At 40.9% G+C, this 18211-nt stretch overlaps 1 protein-coding gene across 1 annotated transcript in view; it reads left to right on the plus strand.

Annotated features, from left to right (window-relative positions):
* Positions 1-1655: 1655 nt before the first annotated feature.
* LOC307035054 (acid-sensing ion channel 1-like) overlaps positions 1656-18211 on the plus strand; it is a 49104-nt gene continuing 32548 nt past the window's right edge. Inside the window, exons 1-2 of the mRNA XM_079674019.1 lie at positions 1656-3051; positions 8394-8589. Coding sequence (XP_079530145.1) covers positions 2690-3051; positions 8394-8589 — 558 coding nt within the window. The 5' untranslated portion in view covers positions 1656-2689. The remainder of the gene's footprint in view (positions 3052-8393; positions 8590-18211) is intronic.

Here is an 18211-nt window from a genome sequence, read left to right on the forward strand (position 1 = left end):
ACATTATTTATTTCACAGGTAATACGTTTTATTTCATGCTGATGCATTAAAAATGGGTGATGCATCTTTCATGACATGAAGTCAATATTTTTGTTTTATTAACAAAGCTTGATTCAGCCTTGTTGCACAGCCAGATCCATTCTTCTCGCCAGTATCCAGCTGGGGACAGAATGTCATTGTTTATTCATGGACCAATCTAAAAGTGGCACATTTTCTTTTTCTTTGCTGTGCCTGATGATGACTTTGTGTTGGAGAGTAGCTCTGTCACACTTCTGCAAGGGTAGGTGACCCTGCCCCTTACTATAGTTGACGGGTTGTCTTTAAGTTTTTGACTGTGTGCTCTCCCTCTATTAACTTTATAGACATTTCATGGACCATATTTCCTAGGTTTTATTAAGCAATTTTATAGACCAAAAAATTAAACCATGAATCAGGAAGATATTCATAACTAGTTGTAATGAAACTTTAAAAGAAGATATATGGTTTAATAATGCAATGCTAATGATAAGAACCATTAAGAAAACGGATAATATGAAATCGAGGAAGCAGACTCTGAAGGCGCTCAGGTTCATTTGTCATACTCACTCGGGCTTTGACATTCTCTGAAATATTTAAAACTATGGCAATTTTTTCCAAAATAAATACTGTAAATATGTTTTGGTCTGACAGTCAGTTGAATTCTTGTTAGAGTATTATTTTTGTCTGCAGGAAGTGCTGCTCTCTGTCTTATTGTTGGCATATGTTGACACAGTCTGTTTGCTCCGGGTTGCCAGATTTGTCTGCAGTCCACCATTCTCAGCAGTGTGTATTTGGCTAAAGGGGTGAATACTCCACTCATTTTTGCGCTTGAATTCAGTTTTACTCGTCGACAGGATCACTCAGCCCTTTGAAGCAGCTGTAGAATGTTTGTTTGCAACCAGAAAAAATAATTCAGGTGCAAGCTTAATTTTCTGATTAACAAAGGTGAAAGAATTGCTAAATTGGAGATTGCGTTGAGTTACAGATGCTAGTGGAGCAGATGCTTTCACGGTCGTGACAAAATGCCCATTTGAAAGATGTTATGCTGCATTAGTGACATTTTGGATCCATTGTTTTTGGAGCTTGCCTCATAGGAGGACTCAAATCAGGATATCTTGCCCTCTGCTAATGAGTTTTGACCTTTCATTCTCAAATCCATCCCTCATGAGACCCCAGCTTTATGGAAGTGCAATTCTAAATTGCTGTTTTACCCCTTTGATGTATTGTTCAATTGTCTTTCTCTTGGTATTGTCTGTTAAGATCCAGATGGTATATCCAGATGGTACTCTGTCCCCAGAGTCAGAACTAAACATGGAGAAGCAGCATTCAGTTATTATGCTCCAAATATCTGGAACAAACTCCCAGAAACCTGCAGGTCCGCTGCAACTCTGACTACTTTTAAATCCAGGCTGAAGACTTTTCTTTTTATCGCTGCTTTTAATTGAACTATTCATATCTTAGACTGCACTGTAACTTTTATCCATGTATTTTTTCTTTTAATGTTTATTTTATTAACTTTTCTTTTTAATGACTGATTTTAAATGCCATTTTCTTAATGTCTTTCATTTTTTGTAAAGCACTTTGAATTGCCTTTTGTTGAAAAGTGCTATATAAATAAACTTGCCTTACCTTGCCTTGCCTATTGGAGTTTTTTTTTTCCCTAGTGGTGTTTTATTTCCTTCTTCTTGCTGTAATGTGGCAATTTCTTTCTTTTTATTGGTCAATCCAGTGTTTTCCCTTTCACCAAGACATTTTGTATGGTGCTTTCCAATAAATCAAAACGACAGAAATGATAGCACTGTCCACCACATGGCACACACTCTCTGATTCTGTCTCTGTCTTTCTCTCCGTGTTTTCACTCGCGCTGCGGTTTTGTGTAGTGAAGCTGTGAAACTACAGTAAGTCACTCACAGCAGGGCGTCAGTCCACCCTCCTCTCCCCTCCCCTCCTCTCCTCCTGTCCGCTGCTGATGCTGCCAGGCAGAAACAAACGCGAGCAGAGAAAAAGCTCACGACTCCTCTCCACCGACCAGAATAACCAACCGTCTTATCCCACAGATATTTTCTCAGTCACGAGTAGAGAAAATCTCCTGTCTTGACCTGAAAACCTACGGATTAAAAAAGGATTTGCGCAGCTAGAGGAACTCTTAATAAATGAGCTGAAGTGTCCAAAGGATTTCTTTCTCTTCTCGGTCTCCGGGTTTCTTCTTGTTGGCGTGCAGTGATGTTGCGTGCTTCACTGGACTCGAGCAGCGTATTCGCAGGCTGATGAAACACTTTGTCATTCCTTTTTATTTGCTTTACTGCAACCCAGTGAGAAACCTGCAAAACATCAGAGTGTAGTGCATTGGTGATGGACCTTCGACATTTGGGTTATACAAGCTTTTGCATGCCTGCTTCTGTGAATGCATCACTCCTGCTCACAGTTCCTGATCGTCTGACTTTATAAAGAGCGGCGGATGCTCACAATGTTTCCCCATCTGTCTGAATGAGGCATGGCGACCAAATTGCGCCCAGTCCAAGAGTGTGTGTACACGTTCACACCTGTTCGGATGGATAATGACAGTTTATGCTACAGGTGAATGAATATCGGCTCTGTTTCTCCTGACAGCGAGTGTGTTGAAGCCGTTTTCTGACCTTAGCGTTCAGATCGAGCTTGTTGCTCAGGGATAATGGATCTCAAAGTAGAAACCGAAGAAATGGACACAAATCAACCTCCACCCATAGAAGTTTTTGCGAACAGCTCGACCCTGCACGGAATCTCTCACATTTTCACATACGAGCGGTTCTGCATCAAACGCTGCCTGTGGGTCGTGTGTTTCTTGGGGTCTCTGACCTTCTTTCTGTTTGTGTGCGTGGACCGGATCCACTTTTACCTAGAGTACCCGCACGTCACCAAACTGGATGAAATCACGACCCCGATCATGACGTTCCCCGCGGTCACCTTCTGCAACCTGAACGCGTTCCGCTTCAGCCGCGTGACGCAAAATGACCTGTACCACGCGGGGGAGCTGCTGGCCCTGCTCAACCAGAGGTAACACAAAACTGTTAAAATGATGCTAAATGAATACCATAATTGATGTGGAAAGCCTTCTTGAAATGCATTCTCTCGTTATATCAAACATGTCCTTCTAAACTTGCCCCCTTCATAGATGGGCCTATCAAAAAGTGTAATATTACCAATATCAGTGGTTTATAAACACATCTAATCAAATACTGTGCTGTTGTACAAACTTTAGTTACATGTAATGTTGTTTAGTATTTCCATGTTATGCCACTTTATACTTCCAATTAATAATACTTAAGAGAGAAATATGTATACTTTTTTTATTGTTCCTTGACAGCTTCTTACTAGATATTCAGCATATCAAGAGTCAACACAAAATCTGTAAATATGTGTTGTAAATTCTGTTACAGAATCAACTTGACCTGAAATGTAAATGTTGACATAAGCAACACGTCGACTAGATTGACCAAAAAAGTCTCCTTACACATTACTGCATCAATTGTATGCATTTTGATCATAGTACATCCCAACCATACTACATGCTTTTGAGTAATATTTCCAATACAGGGCATTTACTTTAATGTTGTATTTTTACTTTTATCTCTGATCTGAATACTTCATCCACTGACATCTGTGTCTCACTTATTCAACAAGCTCCAATAGGTTCTACCTTGTTGAGTCATTCAGGGCTTGGAGAGCAGGCTTGTCATGAACTAACTGAGGCATTATAATCGGAGAATGGCAGCCGTCGCGGGTGCAGCTGAGGGCTCTGGATGCGAGAGCTGCATGTTCTGTATGCTCAGGAGGAAAAAGATGCAGAGTATGCTTCCTTTGATCGTAACTGAGATGGCAGGTGCTCTGCGTATCTTCGTCAGTTGGGCTTTTGTTTGTCTTCCGTAACTTTAACAGAGCTGCAGGAAACTCCCCTAATGCATGTTGAATCCACTGAGCAGTCAAAGAGTTGACCTCCCTGGTTAAAGTTGATTTACATCATTTACAGATGGCTGTCCTATAGGGGCAGAGGAGACAGGGGAAAGAACTGACGGATAGAGAAAGAGGCTATTACTAAACATGACTTAAAAGCTGCTTGATTAACCTGTTGCTCTCCTTGTGTTGTTATAATATATGTCTTAATTTCAACAGAGGCTCCTACAATGAAACCAATCATCAATCTGGTATTCTTTGTTGCATTTAGACCAGTGCCTGTCACCAGAGAGCTCAACGACTCTTCTCAAATGATGGGAACCTCTGGCAGGCTGTCAGTTAAAGAGATGAAGGTCAGCGCAGTGACGAAGGCCTCTTATGGCCCTTTTATGAGCCAACTTCTATCCTAAATCTTTAATGAAGATCCCAGACTGAACACTAAAATTAGATTGTTTACTGTGGTGCTGGTGTGACTGATAATCAACTCTTGCCATCTGGATGGGTTTTTTAATGAATACATCTCCTAAACTCACATTTCCAGGCAGCGGTTGGCAAGGAAGACTTTTCAAAGTTGGAGACCAAAGAGATAGGATATAGAAAGATAGGGCTGAGTTTCCTTCTCCGTGTACTCATCTCAACTCTCACACGCTGAAATAGGTTTAGTGCTCATTATCCTGCCACCCTTGGCAAGGTAGAGGGGCAATGCAACGGCACACTTAGCTTTTATACCCCCGGCCGGAAATGAAAGTGCTTGTGGCATGAAATCCATTTAAGACTATTCTCCACCCACTCCCCATGTTTAAAGTCAGTGGTCTGGGAAATGTCTTGTGGCATGATATTTAAGCTGCACACATCCCGAAGTGTCAGCCTTTGCCGATCCCGTCGGCTCGTTCTTATGGGATTGTATCTCATAAGTGCCTTCTTGGCAGGTCTGTCCATTACACAAACCAAGGGGAGCAAGCCCCTCTCCTCAATTAAGTTCTCTTTCAATCAAACAAAAACCTTCTCTGCCTCTGCACGAGGGAGGTTTAGCTTCATCTTAATGTCACAAAAATAATCTATGGACTAATTTCCAAACTTTAATGAGACTAGCAGCGTTGATGTAATGCTTAAAATATTTCATTTGGTGTTAAATGTTCCTTTGCCCTTGTGAAAATGAAAATGAAAAGGGTTACTTATATGTTTTGCAACAGATGTAATAGTAGAATTTACATACAAGTTAATCTCATTCTTATTACTGTATTGCACACAAACACACAGGTTGCAGTAATAGTGTTTTTCACAACATCAATAAAAGACTATTTTTCTACAAGAGTGGCCTCATTCATATGAGACATTTTCATTTGAGGCAGTGTTCTGAAAAAAAACCTCCCCCAATTTGCTCTTTGGTTAGTCCATTAAAATGGTGACATTTTTAATAATAGCACAGAGGGAGATCGCAGCAAGGGTAGAGGCTGGGCACATTTATGGCTATTCTGCTCTCTTTTGATACGAGGCAGCGTGGTCAGATTTTTTCGAGCTCCATTAAATGAAAAGAAAATTTCCACTGATAATGCTGGGTGTTATGTGGGTTGCCTGGCTCCCCGCTCACATGCTCACAGCCCTTTTATCCTTAATGTAGTGAAAAGAAAAGAAAAGGCTACGTCTGGACATAATGAAATATCACAGCAGTGGAACTGAATACCATGCTATCAATAATGTAATGATATTTGAGGCTTAGCTGTTACAGAAAACCATTCGGAGCATATTATTAGGGATGAATATATGATCAAGCGAGGAGACAGTCCATTGTCATTTATTTAATAATCAAATACATTCAAAACAATCACTTCACTGAAATACAGAATTAACTAACCAGGAGAAAGCATTTTCAGTATTAAAGTCGATATATGCATGTTCATTAAAAGTAGATTTGATATAAAAAACAAACCTTCTGGCATTGCTTCACTGGACACAACCTGTTCTTCACCAAACCATGGATGCATTAGAGACTAGCTGTTAAATATACTGGATCATTTAGCAGCTGAAGAGTTATATGTTTTTCTCAGGTGTTGGTAGAATTGAAAATCCCCCAAAAATCAGAGCTCGAAGAAAGTCAATAAACTTTATTTACCAGGCGATCAGAAACATGATTCTAAATGAATGACATTGTTGCTCTTCAATTGCTAGTCAAAAGGCACCTGGTTGCTAACAAATGCACCTTATTGACCTGAATAAGTGAGGATTTCTTCAAAGTTGAGTGTGAAACAAAGTAGTGGGTTTATTGCAGGTCTGAAAACAAAATACAGCAGAGGCTGAACCAAAGTATTGGACAATATTGCACTAGAGGAAAACATTCTGGGATCACCAAAGTGATTACAACTTATCCTGAGGGGGACACGAGTGTCTGAAACAAAGTTCAAGACAAACGATCCAATAATGGCAGCACTGGAGGTAAAGTCAAAGCATCACGAAACTAATTAGAAAACATTGTCTGGGAAACATTAAAGTATATGGGAATCCATTATGGGTTTACCACTGGATAAGTTACAAGACTTTGACCTGCTAGTGGCGGTAGAATAAAAGCCGAGAGATTTCCAAAGTCTCTGGGTTCATCATCATTGTCTAACCATCAGGTAGTTGCCTATTTGTCTGCCATCTTTGGACCAATGCACATTATCTCTAATGATACCCCAAAACAGCATTTAAAGCATCTACAGCTGCTTATACTTATTTAGTTCTTGGCATTTTGATCAAACTTAATGTTTGTAACTTGTTTTGAAAGGAGTGACAACAAAAAATGAGAAGAGATAATTGTGAGTGAATTTTCTTAAAGGTCCCGTGTCATGCTTTTCCGGTTATTACCCGTCCCGTTATGTGTTATGAAGGTTTTTCTGCATGTAAACGGTCTGCAGAGTCACAAACCCTCAAAGTACACCCTGTAGCGAGTAAAACTCTAACACAGAAAAGACCTGTCTATGCTGCCCCAGAACGCCCCGTTGGAGATTTCTCTTTTTCCATTGTTTGCTTCCTGGGTTCTGTGACGTGAATACCCAAATCAACAACAAATGACCAGATTGGCCCAAATGGACCAATCCGCGGAGCACCTCACACACCAGGATCCCTTGGCTAACTAACAGGGAGTCCCCATTGACTTGCATAGAGCTCCCTGAACGCTGGTAATAGAGTGGCGAAGTCACGCCCATCTACTTCCGGTCCATGGGACCTTATTTCGGAAAAAGTATGCAATGAAGTCAATGAAGAGAGAAAACGTATCTTTCGATCCTGTTTGAATTGCGCCATGAATTACACATATGATGTTTGTCAATCTCAAAAAATAATTTCCATGTCAAAAAAGTCGCAGTTTGTCGTAAAACTGTTGAAATATAAGACTATGAAAAATACGCAACTAGAAAGACTACAAATCCCAGAGTCGTGTAAATGATGTCATAACTGTTTTCCTCACCTAAGAGATAACTAAGATCAGCGCCATATAGATAGAATCTATCTATATGGCGCTGGCTAAGATAAGATAACTATTGTTTTTACTTCGGCTGTGAGTGTTTGTGTGTGCTCAGGGTGAGTTTCGCTGTGTTTCTCTGTATCGCCGACCCGGAAACCTGTCCGCTCCTCGTACCAGCTCGCAGCGGCGAGCCTCGCAACGTCCCGACCAATCAGAGCAAACTGGGCTCACAGGGAGGGGGGAGGCAGGAGCTCCAACAAGCGGTTTAGGACAGAGAGTGAATACACATACTATACAGAGATGCTGTATGAGAAACCAATGTGATTTGGGAAAATTGCACAATTTAAATCTATTCTAGTAGACCTCAACAATGGAAATATGATCAGTAGAAATGGCCATGACATGGGACTTTTAGAGTCAAAAGTAACACAATTCCATTAACCAAAAAAGACAGAAGATTATCTTTCTTCTTGCCATATATCTTTGAATAGTGTAGGCAGACTTGCTTTTAAGGCTGGAGTTAAAGTGTAGCCTAAAGCTGCTGCTGCTGCATCGACACTGAATGGACGACTAGCTTTATGGGCCCTTACAGCTCTTGTCTTAACATTTGTATGTACTGTACAATAAAGCGTTACACTCTGGTAGTGCCATCAGTTCAGAGCCAGAAAAGGCCAGAGAAAACCCATTTATAGAATTGAACTGTCTGTTTTGTGTCTCCTGTGATTCATTCTGGATTCTATTATGTTTAGCTTTGGTTGAGAGGAACAAAAGTTCACAGATAAAGACTCATAAACCTTCTGGAAGTGTGCAGAAAAGAAATGCATGGCTGAAATTGACTTTATATTAAGTCTACTTTATCACCGGCTCCTGATTATTCATAGTCAAGACGTCCCGGTCAAGGAAATTCCTCCTTCCATACCAACCTACGGGGCATAAAATGTACACTTGAAATATGTGTGAAATACTTCTTTGACCTCTCTGTCTGTCTATCTATTTTTTCCAGGTATGAGATCAGGGACATACATCTTGTGGAGGAGAGTGTCCTGGAGAGCCTGAAGGCCAAAGCCGATTTCCTTCATTTTAAGCCGCGACCCTTCAACATGCGTGAATTCTACGACCGCACCGGCCATGATATCAAAGACATGATGCTCGCCTGCCGCTTTCATGGCACCGAGTGCAGGGCGGAAGACTTCAAAGTGGTGAGTTTTGTCCCAAAAGGATTTTTATCCAATCATAATTAAAAGGGATAAGTCTGGTGGTTATCTACAAATACTGTTAAAAACCACAAATGAGTTCATAATGCTAACAATTATTGTCTGTGTAGCCAAAGCCTGATAAAGCTTGTTAAATTCAAATTGAAATGTTAATATTGCAGACTTTCGTGAAAGAAATCCAAACTTTAATGATAGTGGAACAATTGTGCACATTTTTCAGAAAGGAAAAATCTTCTTTTTAGTAGGCCTATTCTAGGGCAGCGCTCAAAATTCCCATAGCAGTTTAACATCAAAATATCCTTTGTATAAAAGTGTTGGAAATTCAAATGCTATTGGAAATATTGCACTTTTGCAGTTAATTTTGTTAATTTTGTTTGATAGTATTCCCCAACAAATACACAATTTAAATCCTATTTCACTTACGAAAATGTTGTGACCTGATTTTAAAGATGCATGTCCTCAGTAGGAACAAATAAGTTGATCGCTACAGATCGGTACGTGCAAAAGTATATCGTGAGCTGGACTAACATCGTTAGTCTTCTCATGGAAAAGAAAGAATGATCACCAGCCTTGTTCGAATATTCTTTTTCTTTCGTTTGGAGAGTGCAGCAACACACACAATGTATAACATATAGGATTATCTATTTATAGAGGATTAAATAACTATAAACCCCCCACGGCAAAATAAATAGCAAACCTGACATGTTGTTTTTCGACCTCGGAGTCCTGCATGCGGTGTGTTTCTGTCCGGATGCTGCCGGGTTCAATCGAAGCCCTCTCTGTTGTTAATCTGTCACTGTACATGTTGTCTTTGTGAACATGTATGTCTCTTATTCCCAGACCATTTATAATGCAAAAGCAGACATGCAGGATTTAGTCTTCCTTTTTCTTGTTTTATCATGTTTACGTTGGTGTGTGTTCATATCAGTAAGCGTACCAAAATATGTTTTGAATCTGTGCCAACCAGAGTCATAGAGAGATAATTTCTCCCTACGGCTCTGGTGCCGACAAGTCCTTGTTAAAATGTAAGATCAAACAATTTTGAGCTTTTTCATTACTTATTTAAATCCCCACTGCTCTAAGTCAAGGTTTAAATCTACCTTTTCATCTTTTATTTTTTGCAAAACAAGGTAAGGGTTAGCACCGCACAGCAATGCCCTTGATATTAAACCCATGAGGAGAAGAGATGTGGATTCATGCAGTGAAGCTTGTCAAAGAAACACTGACATTGTGTGTGAGTGACTGATGCTCATACATTTTCCCTGCGGCAGAAAGTAGAGGCTGTAAAGTCTGGCCATAAAAGCCCTCTGCTTCCGGCGCACCCCGACTCTGTTGCCAACGGACACTGGCATCAGACGTGGTTTTTCATTTGGAGCTGTTCATCGATCATTCCTCACAGCAGGCTCACTGAATATTGAGATTGGATTACGTTAAATGCTAGTTTATCTTTCCCCCAAGAAGATTCACGTTTATCGGCGGTAGACTTCTTTGTTTTTTGATCCTCCCATATATTATAGCACCAAATGGTTGTTACCTTCATTCAACCAGCAGAGTAGACTTGAAGGCTGGCCGTAGAGATTTATTTGTGTCTGGCGAACATTCATTCATAGACAATGACACCGGCGAAGAGGAGCTCTACCAGCCGCCACTTACTGAAGCAGCTGCAGTGAATAGCTTTGAAGTGATATTTTCTGCTCATGGGCAATTTTACAATTTTTCTCACTAACACAGAGAAGGAAACACTACTGGAAGCCGTATTTATGTCTCTGAATGCAGTTTGAAGTAGTTTTGTTTGTCTGGATACACTTAATTATAAAATGTATCTGGATGCAAAGGCGAACTGATGCCTTTTGATTTATTTTCAACACCTCTTCTCTAAAATGTATTGAATTAAGGACTTTCTTAATGATCCGATTGCAGGTTTAACACATGTCTATAGGCACATCTTAAAACAAGTGTTATCTTATATAAGTCCAACTTCAGTTTGGCTCTTAATGAGTCACAGTTCTGCCTCAAAAAGCCCTGCAAAGTTGAGCTGCTTAGTACAGTGAGGTGTACAGTATGAACCTCAAAGTGAGATTACTACACTGAATCATTGTTGTCACTGAAGAATCAGCAGCGTTTAGCAGTTCTCAGCTCAGCTGGGATTCACAGTGGACTACTTCCTCATTTAAAGCGTGTTGAAAGACTAGGAAAGTTAGTTATGAAAACGATGCAACATTTTTTGCAAAATCCCAAAAATGCATGCTACTTGTTAACCTGCCCACTCTTCCTCTCCATTATCTTATAGTAGACCAAGTGAAAGGGCAGAAAGGTTGTTTTGGTTGTGCTTGTTAGAATCAATGAACCCAAACATGGCTCTGAAATATTATTAGCTACATGTTCTGAACGAGACGGTTTTGTATTTGTGTCTTTTTCTTTTGGGCCTGTCCTGTTATTAGTTTTGTACATCACATTACATTCCATGTTATTTAGCTGTTGCTTGTATAAAAAAAAACGAACGTACTATATACTGCAGACATGCCTACGTTTGCAATTATTTCATTTTTATTTTAAGATGTTTTGGGCAGCCATTGCCTTTTATTGAAGTGAGAGTGTTTCAAGGGGGAAACAGAAAAGATGACATGCATCAAATGGTCCCAGGCCAGTTTTAAACCCTAGTCCTCCATTTGGGGACTAAGCCACAGTACATGGGCTTGTATGTTGCCCATTAACTGAGCCCAGGAGTTAACCCCCTGAGCCATGTTCGTCTTGAAGGTTGGGGGTGTTCGGTGGTACAATAAGAGAATATAGAAGCGAAAGATCTGTTCTACCCCTTCCCTCTCTTTTCAAAATGATCAAAAAGGCAAATGGTGACATGTATCACATTGTGGTTATTCCAGTTATTTGCCTGAAGTCTCGGTTTAGTACTGAACTGAACACTTACAATTACAGAGGTATCTTCACAAACAGCCTGTGCTGAAACGTCTCAGCCACAGGTCCCTGCAGAGAATTGTAAAAGCTGCAAAAGCGATCAAAGGTGACTCTCTTCCTGAAATAGCTGACATGCTGGTTGTGCCCTGAAGGCTTCCAACACAACAGCTGAGTCCTTCAACTATGTATTTTATACTGACATCTGGAAGGAGCATCCTATATGCAACAAAACAAACCTCTCACTGTATTGGTTTGGATCTTACTGTTTGGACATAATCCCCAAAAATGTATATTTGAATAGTAATATGTTTATTTAAAAAGGATTTATCAAACACCATTTTGGTACATTGTGACAGCTTTAGAGTCGTGTGTCTTTGAAGAGCGAGTAGATGCTATAACAGCCTTAGTTCCCCAGTGACTATGGGTATGTACCTCCAACCCCACTTAAAAAAATCTGAACTGTCCCTTTAATGATTCAGTAGCTGTTGGTCGTGGTCTTCTCCTAAGCCCAAACATTACATCATGACTTTTCCCTGATAGGATCGGAACGGCCTTCTGGTTCTGAGCACATGCTCCCCAACATCCGGTTAGTGCTGCTTCAATAATTCATTTCAGCAGTGGAGTATGAAATGCACACATATTAAGCATGTAAATAGTGTGTGTGTGTGTGTGTGTGTGTGTGTGTGTGTGTGTGTGTGTGTGTGTGTGTGTGTGTGTGTGTGTGTGTGTGTGTGTGTGTGTGTGTGTGTGTGTGTGTGTGTGTGTGTGTGTGTGTGTGTGTGTGTGTGTGTGTGTGTGTGTGTGTGTGTGTGTGTGTGTGTGTGTGTGTGTGTGTGTGTTTGTGTGTGTGTTTGTCCTTACACCCACTCAAGCATCTTATTGACCTTTCAGCGTTTTTTTGTACTTTGAGGGGATGGATAATTTATGTGATCGTTAATTTATGTAGCTCAAGTCCAAAACTGTTTGTGAGACGCTCTCCCCCCCCCCCCTCTCACTCCTCCCCCTCAGCTCTCTACAGTGACGGAGCAATTTCTCTTCTCTTTGAAGAGCAGAGCGGCGTTCAGGAAATTGCATCTGGCCGGGGCACAGTGGCAGCAGAGAGGTGTTCCCCCTGGAGAGTTTTAAGGCCTCTCAACTTCCCTTTGTTATCTACATCACCACACAGCCGCCGATAACTGGAAAATGCACTTCCTTTGAAGACCGTCTTTGATGCATTGCATTGTTAATCTTTTCATTGTTTCATTGCAAAGTGCTTGATGAATAAGGAAAGAGGTATGTCCCAACTGACTGTTCTTTGTGAAAAGATCAAAAGGGGAAAAGAAGAAGTTGATAAGCAAAGTAACTATTTCTAATCGCTTGTTATAGGAATACAGATTCAGCATGATCACAATAGTTTAACACCATATCATTTGGAAGAAACAAAACAGTGATTGTGCACCTGTAAGATGCCTTCAGGGGAGACTTTTCAAAATGATAACAACAGAAAGTTGACGATACATTGTCATCTCCTGTCCAGGGCTCTCGACTAACTTTTTTCACAATCCTCCCGGAACCGTCCCGAAATACAATCTAAGCCGTCCCGAAATTAATGTGGACCGTCCCGAATTTAAAATATTAGTTTTTCTACTACTTATCATTAGTTAAAATCATTCAAAGTGACCTTTAACATAAATAAAACATCATACAAATCATTAGATGATCATTCATCAACCTTTTTATTTGAGTAAATCAGTCAATCACATGACAAAGGCCAAATATATTTAAACAAACACACAAACGAGAAAATTACTAATATTGAATCAAATCAAGTCCCATCCAATTATCAAAAAAAATCCAACACTCTGTCCTGAAGACAGAACCCAGAGTAACCACTAACCAGGAGGACAGTCTGTAACACAGTCAGGAGACCTTTACAAACTGCCCCGCCCCCTCGCACACAGACGGGAGAGAGAGATCTCGTCTGGATTGGAAAGCTCGAAAATACATCATAGACGCATGTTGTAGTCTTATTGCATATTAGAAACGGAGTTGGATAAACTAAAACTGCGATATAATGTTTATATAGCAATACTACATATGACATATATATTTTTTAAATGTCTCCAGTACCGATAAAAAGTCAGATAACGTCGGAGCTTAACGTTACCACTGTCTTTAATATATCCGGCCCGGGCGGAGCCCGTTTAATAACGGGGCTCGGTACCCATCCATACATGGGGAGAGGCGCAGCATATTGCTAAGGACTAAATACGATGGAGGGTTCTCATCTCAGCCTTATTACCCATAGGGGATGAAGTGGAGTAAGTAAATAAAGAGGCCGGCGCTCCAGGGTCTGGTTCTGCTGTGCGTTTTTGTGATGTAACGGTAAAACATTTCAGAATTGCTCCACGGGATACCATTGTCATTTTACATCACTCAACCCGCGAAATACACACACTCAGTACATAACCTACTGTAGATAGACCCGCGAATTTGCGGGCCAGGAATTCGCGGGCACAGCCAGCTGTGCGGCTGGCTGACAGCACATGGGCACAGCTTACGTATGTGTGTGTGTGTGTGTGTGTGTGTGTGTGTGTGTGTGTGTGTGTGTGTGTGTGTGTGTGTGTGTGTGTGTGTGTGTGTGTGTGTGTGTGTGTGTGTGTGTGTGTGTGTGTCTGTCTGTCTGTCTGTCTGTCTGTCTGTCTGTCTGTCTGTCTGTCTGTCTGTCTGTCTGTCTGTCTGTCTGTCTGTCTGTCTGTCTGTCTGTCTGTCTGTCTGTCTGTCTGTCTGTCTGTCTGTCTGTCTGTCTGTCTGTCTGTCTGTCTGTCTGTCTGTCTGTCTGTCTGTCTGTCTGTCTGTCTGTCTGTCTGTGTGTGTGTGTGTGTGTGTGTGAGTGTGTGTGTGTGTTTCGCGGGTTGCTAAATGTTTTGTGTGTTTATGTTGACAAGGAGGTTTAATAATTGTGTGCTACACACAACGTGCAGTCGATTTCATTTTCATCGCCGTTTGTAGTAGAGTTAGCAGGGTATTTTTATTTTAACTCTCGTCCCAAATTCGTCCCAAAATTATTTTTTATCCTCCCTGACACTATTTTTTTCGGCCCCGGGACGACGGGACATCCTTAAGCTCGAGCCCTGCTCCTGTCACAGAAGTACTAATGTGCCGGTTCATTTTTTTTGCATCTTCATAGCTAATATTTAATTATCTTCAGAGGTATTATTTAATAATATACCAGTGTGATCGACAGTGGCCCAAAAAAAGGGTTTGGGTTTGAGTCGATGCTTTTACATTACAGACATACCTTATCTTACCATGATGTGACTATGAACTTTAAAAACGTTATTAGGATAAGGTATGTGGACTCAACAGAAATATTTCATTTTATTTCATTGAAGTGTAACCTCACCTTGAGAACCTTCACACGATGGCTTGTCTGGCTAAGAGCTTTCCTGGTCTCTTGCGACCCTAAGTTCACCGTGGCACGAGGAGCAACATGGAAGACAAGTCACTCTCCAATCCTGAAAAAATAAGTAGAAATGTGTAAACCAATTCTTCCTTTTATGAGTAAAATCACTTTATCCCATTGTACCATGTTCCACTTCTCTTGTGGATCCAGCATTTCGAACCAGGTCCTGAAGGTCGCCTGCCTTTGTGAGGACACGGCTTTGTTCAAGAACTCTCTGCTTGTAGACTGTAAACAGCGAGGTGCACATTTTAGCCTAATGGTAACACTGAAGTTATTTTTAGTGTCAGATCATTGCAGAAATAGGTTTTGTGGCAAGCAAACATTAGGGATACTTGCGCTCTTGTTTACCTAGATAATCTTCACAAGTGAACACCAATTTTGGGATGTTTGTGGTCCGTGAAGCTGCAGTTCCCAGTCTGAAAAAAGCATTTCTGTCAAGGAGAGGATGAAGACTGTGGAGAAGCAACACCTGCACAAGGAGCTGAGCGTTGGCCTGGTTTCCCCGCTATATACATATTTCGGTCGGAGAGTTGGAAGAAAAAAATGATATACTGACACATAAGGGTGTTGTTTCATTTTACTCAGAAAATAAAATTCCTAAAATGTTAAAGACAACTTCAAAGCAAGAAAGGCAAGGGAGTTGTTTTGCTCTACTTTTTGATATATCCTTTTTAAATGTTTCCCATGATAATATTCTTTTGATTGATTTAATTTAATAATTTTAATCATAATTAAGACAGTAAAAAGACTAATGTGAACAGTTATTGTGTTCTTTCACTTTGAGAAACGGTTAAATGGCTCCGGCAGTCATTACGAAGTTATAGAAATCACCCGGCGCTCCCCTTCTGCTCCTCCACTGTTGCAGAGAATCATCGCTGCTAATTGGACTCGGAGGTATTTCCGAAGTAGACGGCTCACTGTGCTTCTTTAAAAACTCACTCAGCAGTGAACTGCACTAAAGTAGGACACAACGAGCGCTTCCCTCGGTCTGATGCTTGCCCATTTTTTGCTTTTTGTTTGTCAAACTCAGGCTTTGACAGCTTCACCCCGGGAATAGATCATGTGTGTCTGCGCGCTCCCAGCACACTGCTCTCGGGACACTTGTGTTATCATTTCTGTGTCCCGATCGCTGCTGTCATGTCTCAAAAAGGCAACAAGCAATTGTAGATGTTGTTGACAAAATGGGAGACCTGCATGCTGTACCTGGGAGAAGAGACAAGACATTGCGAATCACTGCATATACTTTTTATTATTTGCAAGCTGTGCTGCTGTAAATGTACAAAGTCTTCTCTTTAAGAAATGGATTAATAATCCATAAAATAATGCTGCTTCTTTTAGATTCAATCCTGTGCATAATTACATTACTAAGATCCATTTCCCAAAGAACTGCCTCTCTGCTCAGAGGTGCCTAATGCAATATTTTCCTATAGTTTTAGTGAGTCGTTTTTCAAACTGTAATGAAATGAAATTATTCAAATGGTTTGCTTTGGAACTATAGTCAGCAGTAATTTAAAAATATTGACCAATAGGGATGGAACAAAAGCATAAAGAAACCCCACTTTGCTTCATTAAAATCCCAAATGCAGTTTAATATCTGCACAGTGATGTTGTCATTGGAGCTGCTTGAGTGCACGGCTGGTGTATGTATTGTCATGTCTGGTTTCCAGTTAAACTGCTGTTCATCTTGATGGTCTTCACGCCCAACCTGAAGTCTCTGAAAGCTACCCAGAGAGTGACGACGCTCAGTTTCCTCTGACATCTCTGACCGTGTTAGAAACTGGAAAAGAACCAGACTCCTGAGGGGGAGAAACAGCCTTTAATTCAATTGGCAGGAATAAACTCGGGCTTGCATTTCCTCTGGGTTTTGTGGCCTGAAGCGACAGATGTGAAGCCCGGGCGCCACCCACACTGCCCGGCGGCATGTGGGTCAGCACAGCTGCGCTCCACATCCAGAACCTGTCGCATCACCACGCGCTGAGCCAGCAAAGTTATGTCACCTCTCGGTCGCAGTGTTTATCATCATTTCATCACTCTCCCTCCTTCCTTTTTTCTGCATTCTTCCTTTGTCTCAAACACAGCGCAGTACATCCCTCACATCAGCTCCCATGGGCATGACAATCCTCATTATGTTTTCATGTCATGCTCTCTCCTCTCTCTCTATCCCCCTCCCTCACTCTTATGCCCTTTGCTTTGTTCTCCATGCTCCCATGACATCCCCCTTTCCTTCCTCAACTTGCCCTGAGCTTTGAAAAACAAGAAATCTTGATGAAGAGGGGGTATATGTGGAGATGCTAAGTGCACAGGAAATCACTTAACAAGCCTCTTAAAGGTATTCCCACTGTGATAAAATGAACACACTTAGAGAGGATTAAATGAATATTCACCCCACAGTGCTGAACGGGGGTATTAAGTGCTGACCACCTCCAAAGACTGATTTAGGGGCAGTAACCACATTACCCACATCAGCAGGTGAATACTCACCGCTCATAACGGAGCGTAATCCTATTCACGAAAAGCTGACAGTCAGCAGTAAAACTGCCAAAAGCAGCAGCAGAGCTCAGGTGCAACTTTATGGAGCGTATTTCAAAACAGGAACTTTAATAAACGTTCACCTCCACTACGTCCCTGCTGATGAAACCAATCATCCTTACCTTTTAACGGCATGTCAAATAACTATCCGCCTGTTTCCCTCGTGTCACTTCAGTTATTATGTGAAACCGCAAACTCTGTATTCAATTTCTTTCCAAAGGCAGCTTACATTTTAAACTAGGTTTGCCCAAAAATGAACCTAAATGTGGATTTATTCGCATTGTCTTCCACCATCGTTATAGCCAATATTAGGAGTTTGGTGTTTGGGTTGCAAAATAAACAATTGCTGAAGAAGAAGACATGAAGAAGAGGATGTGACAAGAGTACGTTGTCAAAAGAGAGCCGGATACTTTCAATGGTGGATTAGCAAAACATTTTCTGTTTGATTTGCATATTAACTCGAGGAAGGTTGCAGTCATTGGCCCTCGCAGATGTTTTTGGATTCATCCATCTTTATATCTGATGATAGACGATTAAGTCATATGCTTGTGTCTCAATTTATTGTCCGAGCTTGTTTCCATAGAAACTAATTATTATACACTAACCTTTCCACCTCAGCAATTTGTAAAATCAGAAGTATTATCTTCTTTATTCAAATATGTAGTATATCTAGACTTAAATAGTACAGACAAACAAGTAGATGGAATTTCACTAACTGAC

Source organism: Notothenia rossii (genome assembly GCF_949606895.1).
Source record: "Notothenia rossii genome assembly, chromosome: 4".
Lineage (NCBI taxonomy): Eukaryota > Metazoa > Chordata > Actinopteri > Perciformes > Nototheniidae > Notothenia > Notothenia rossii.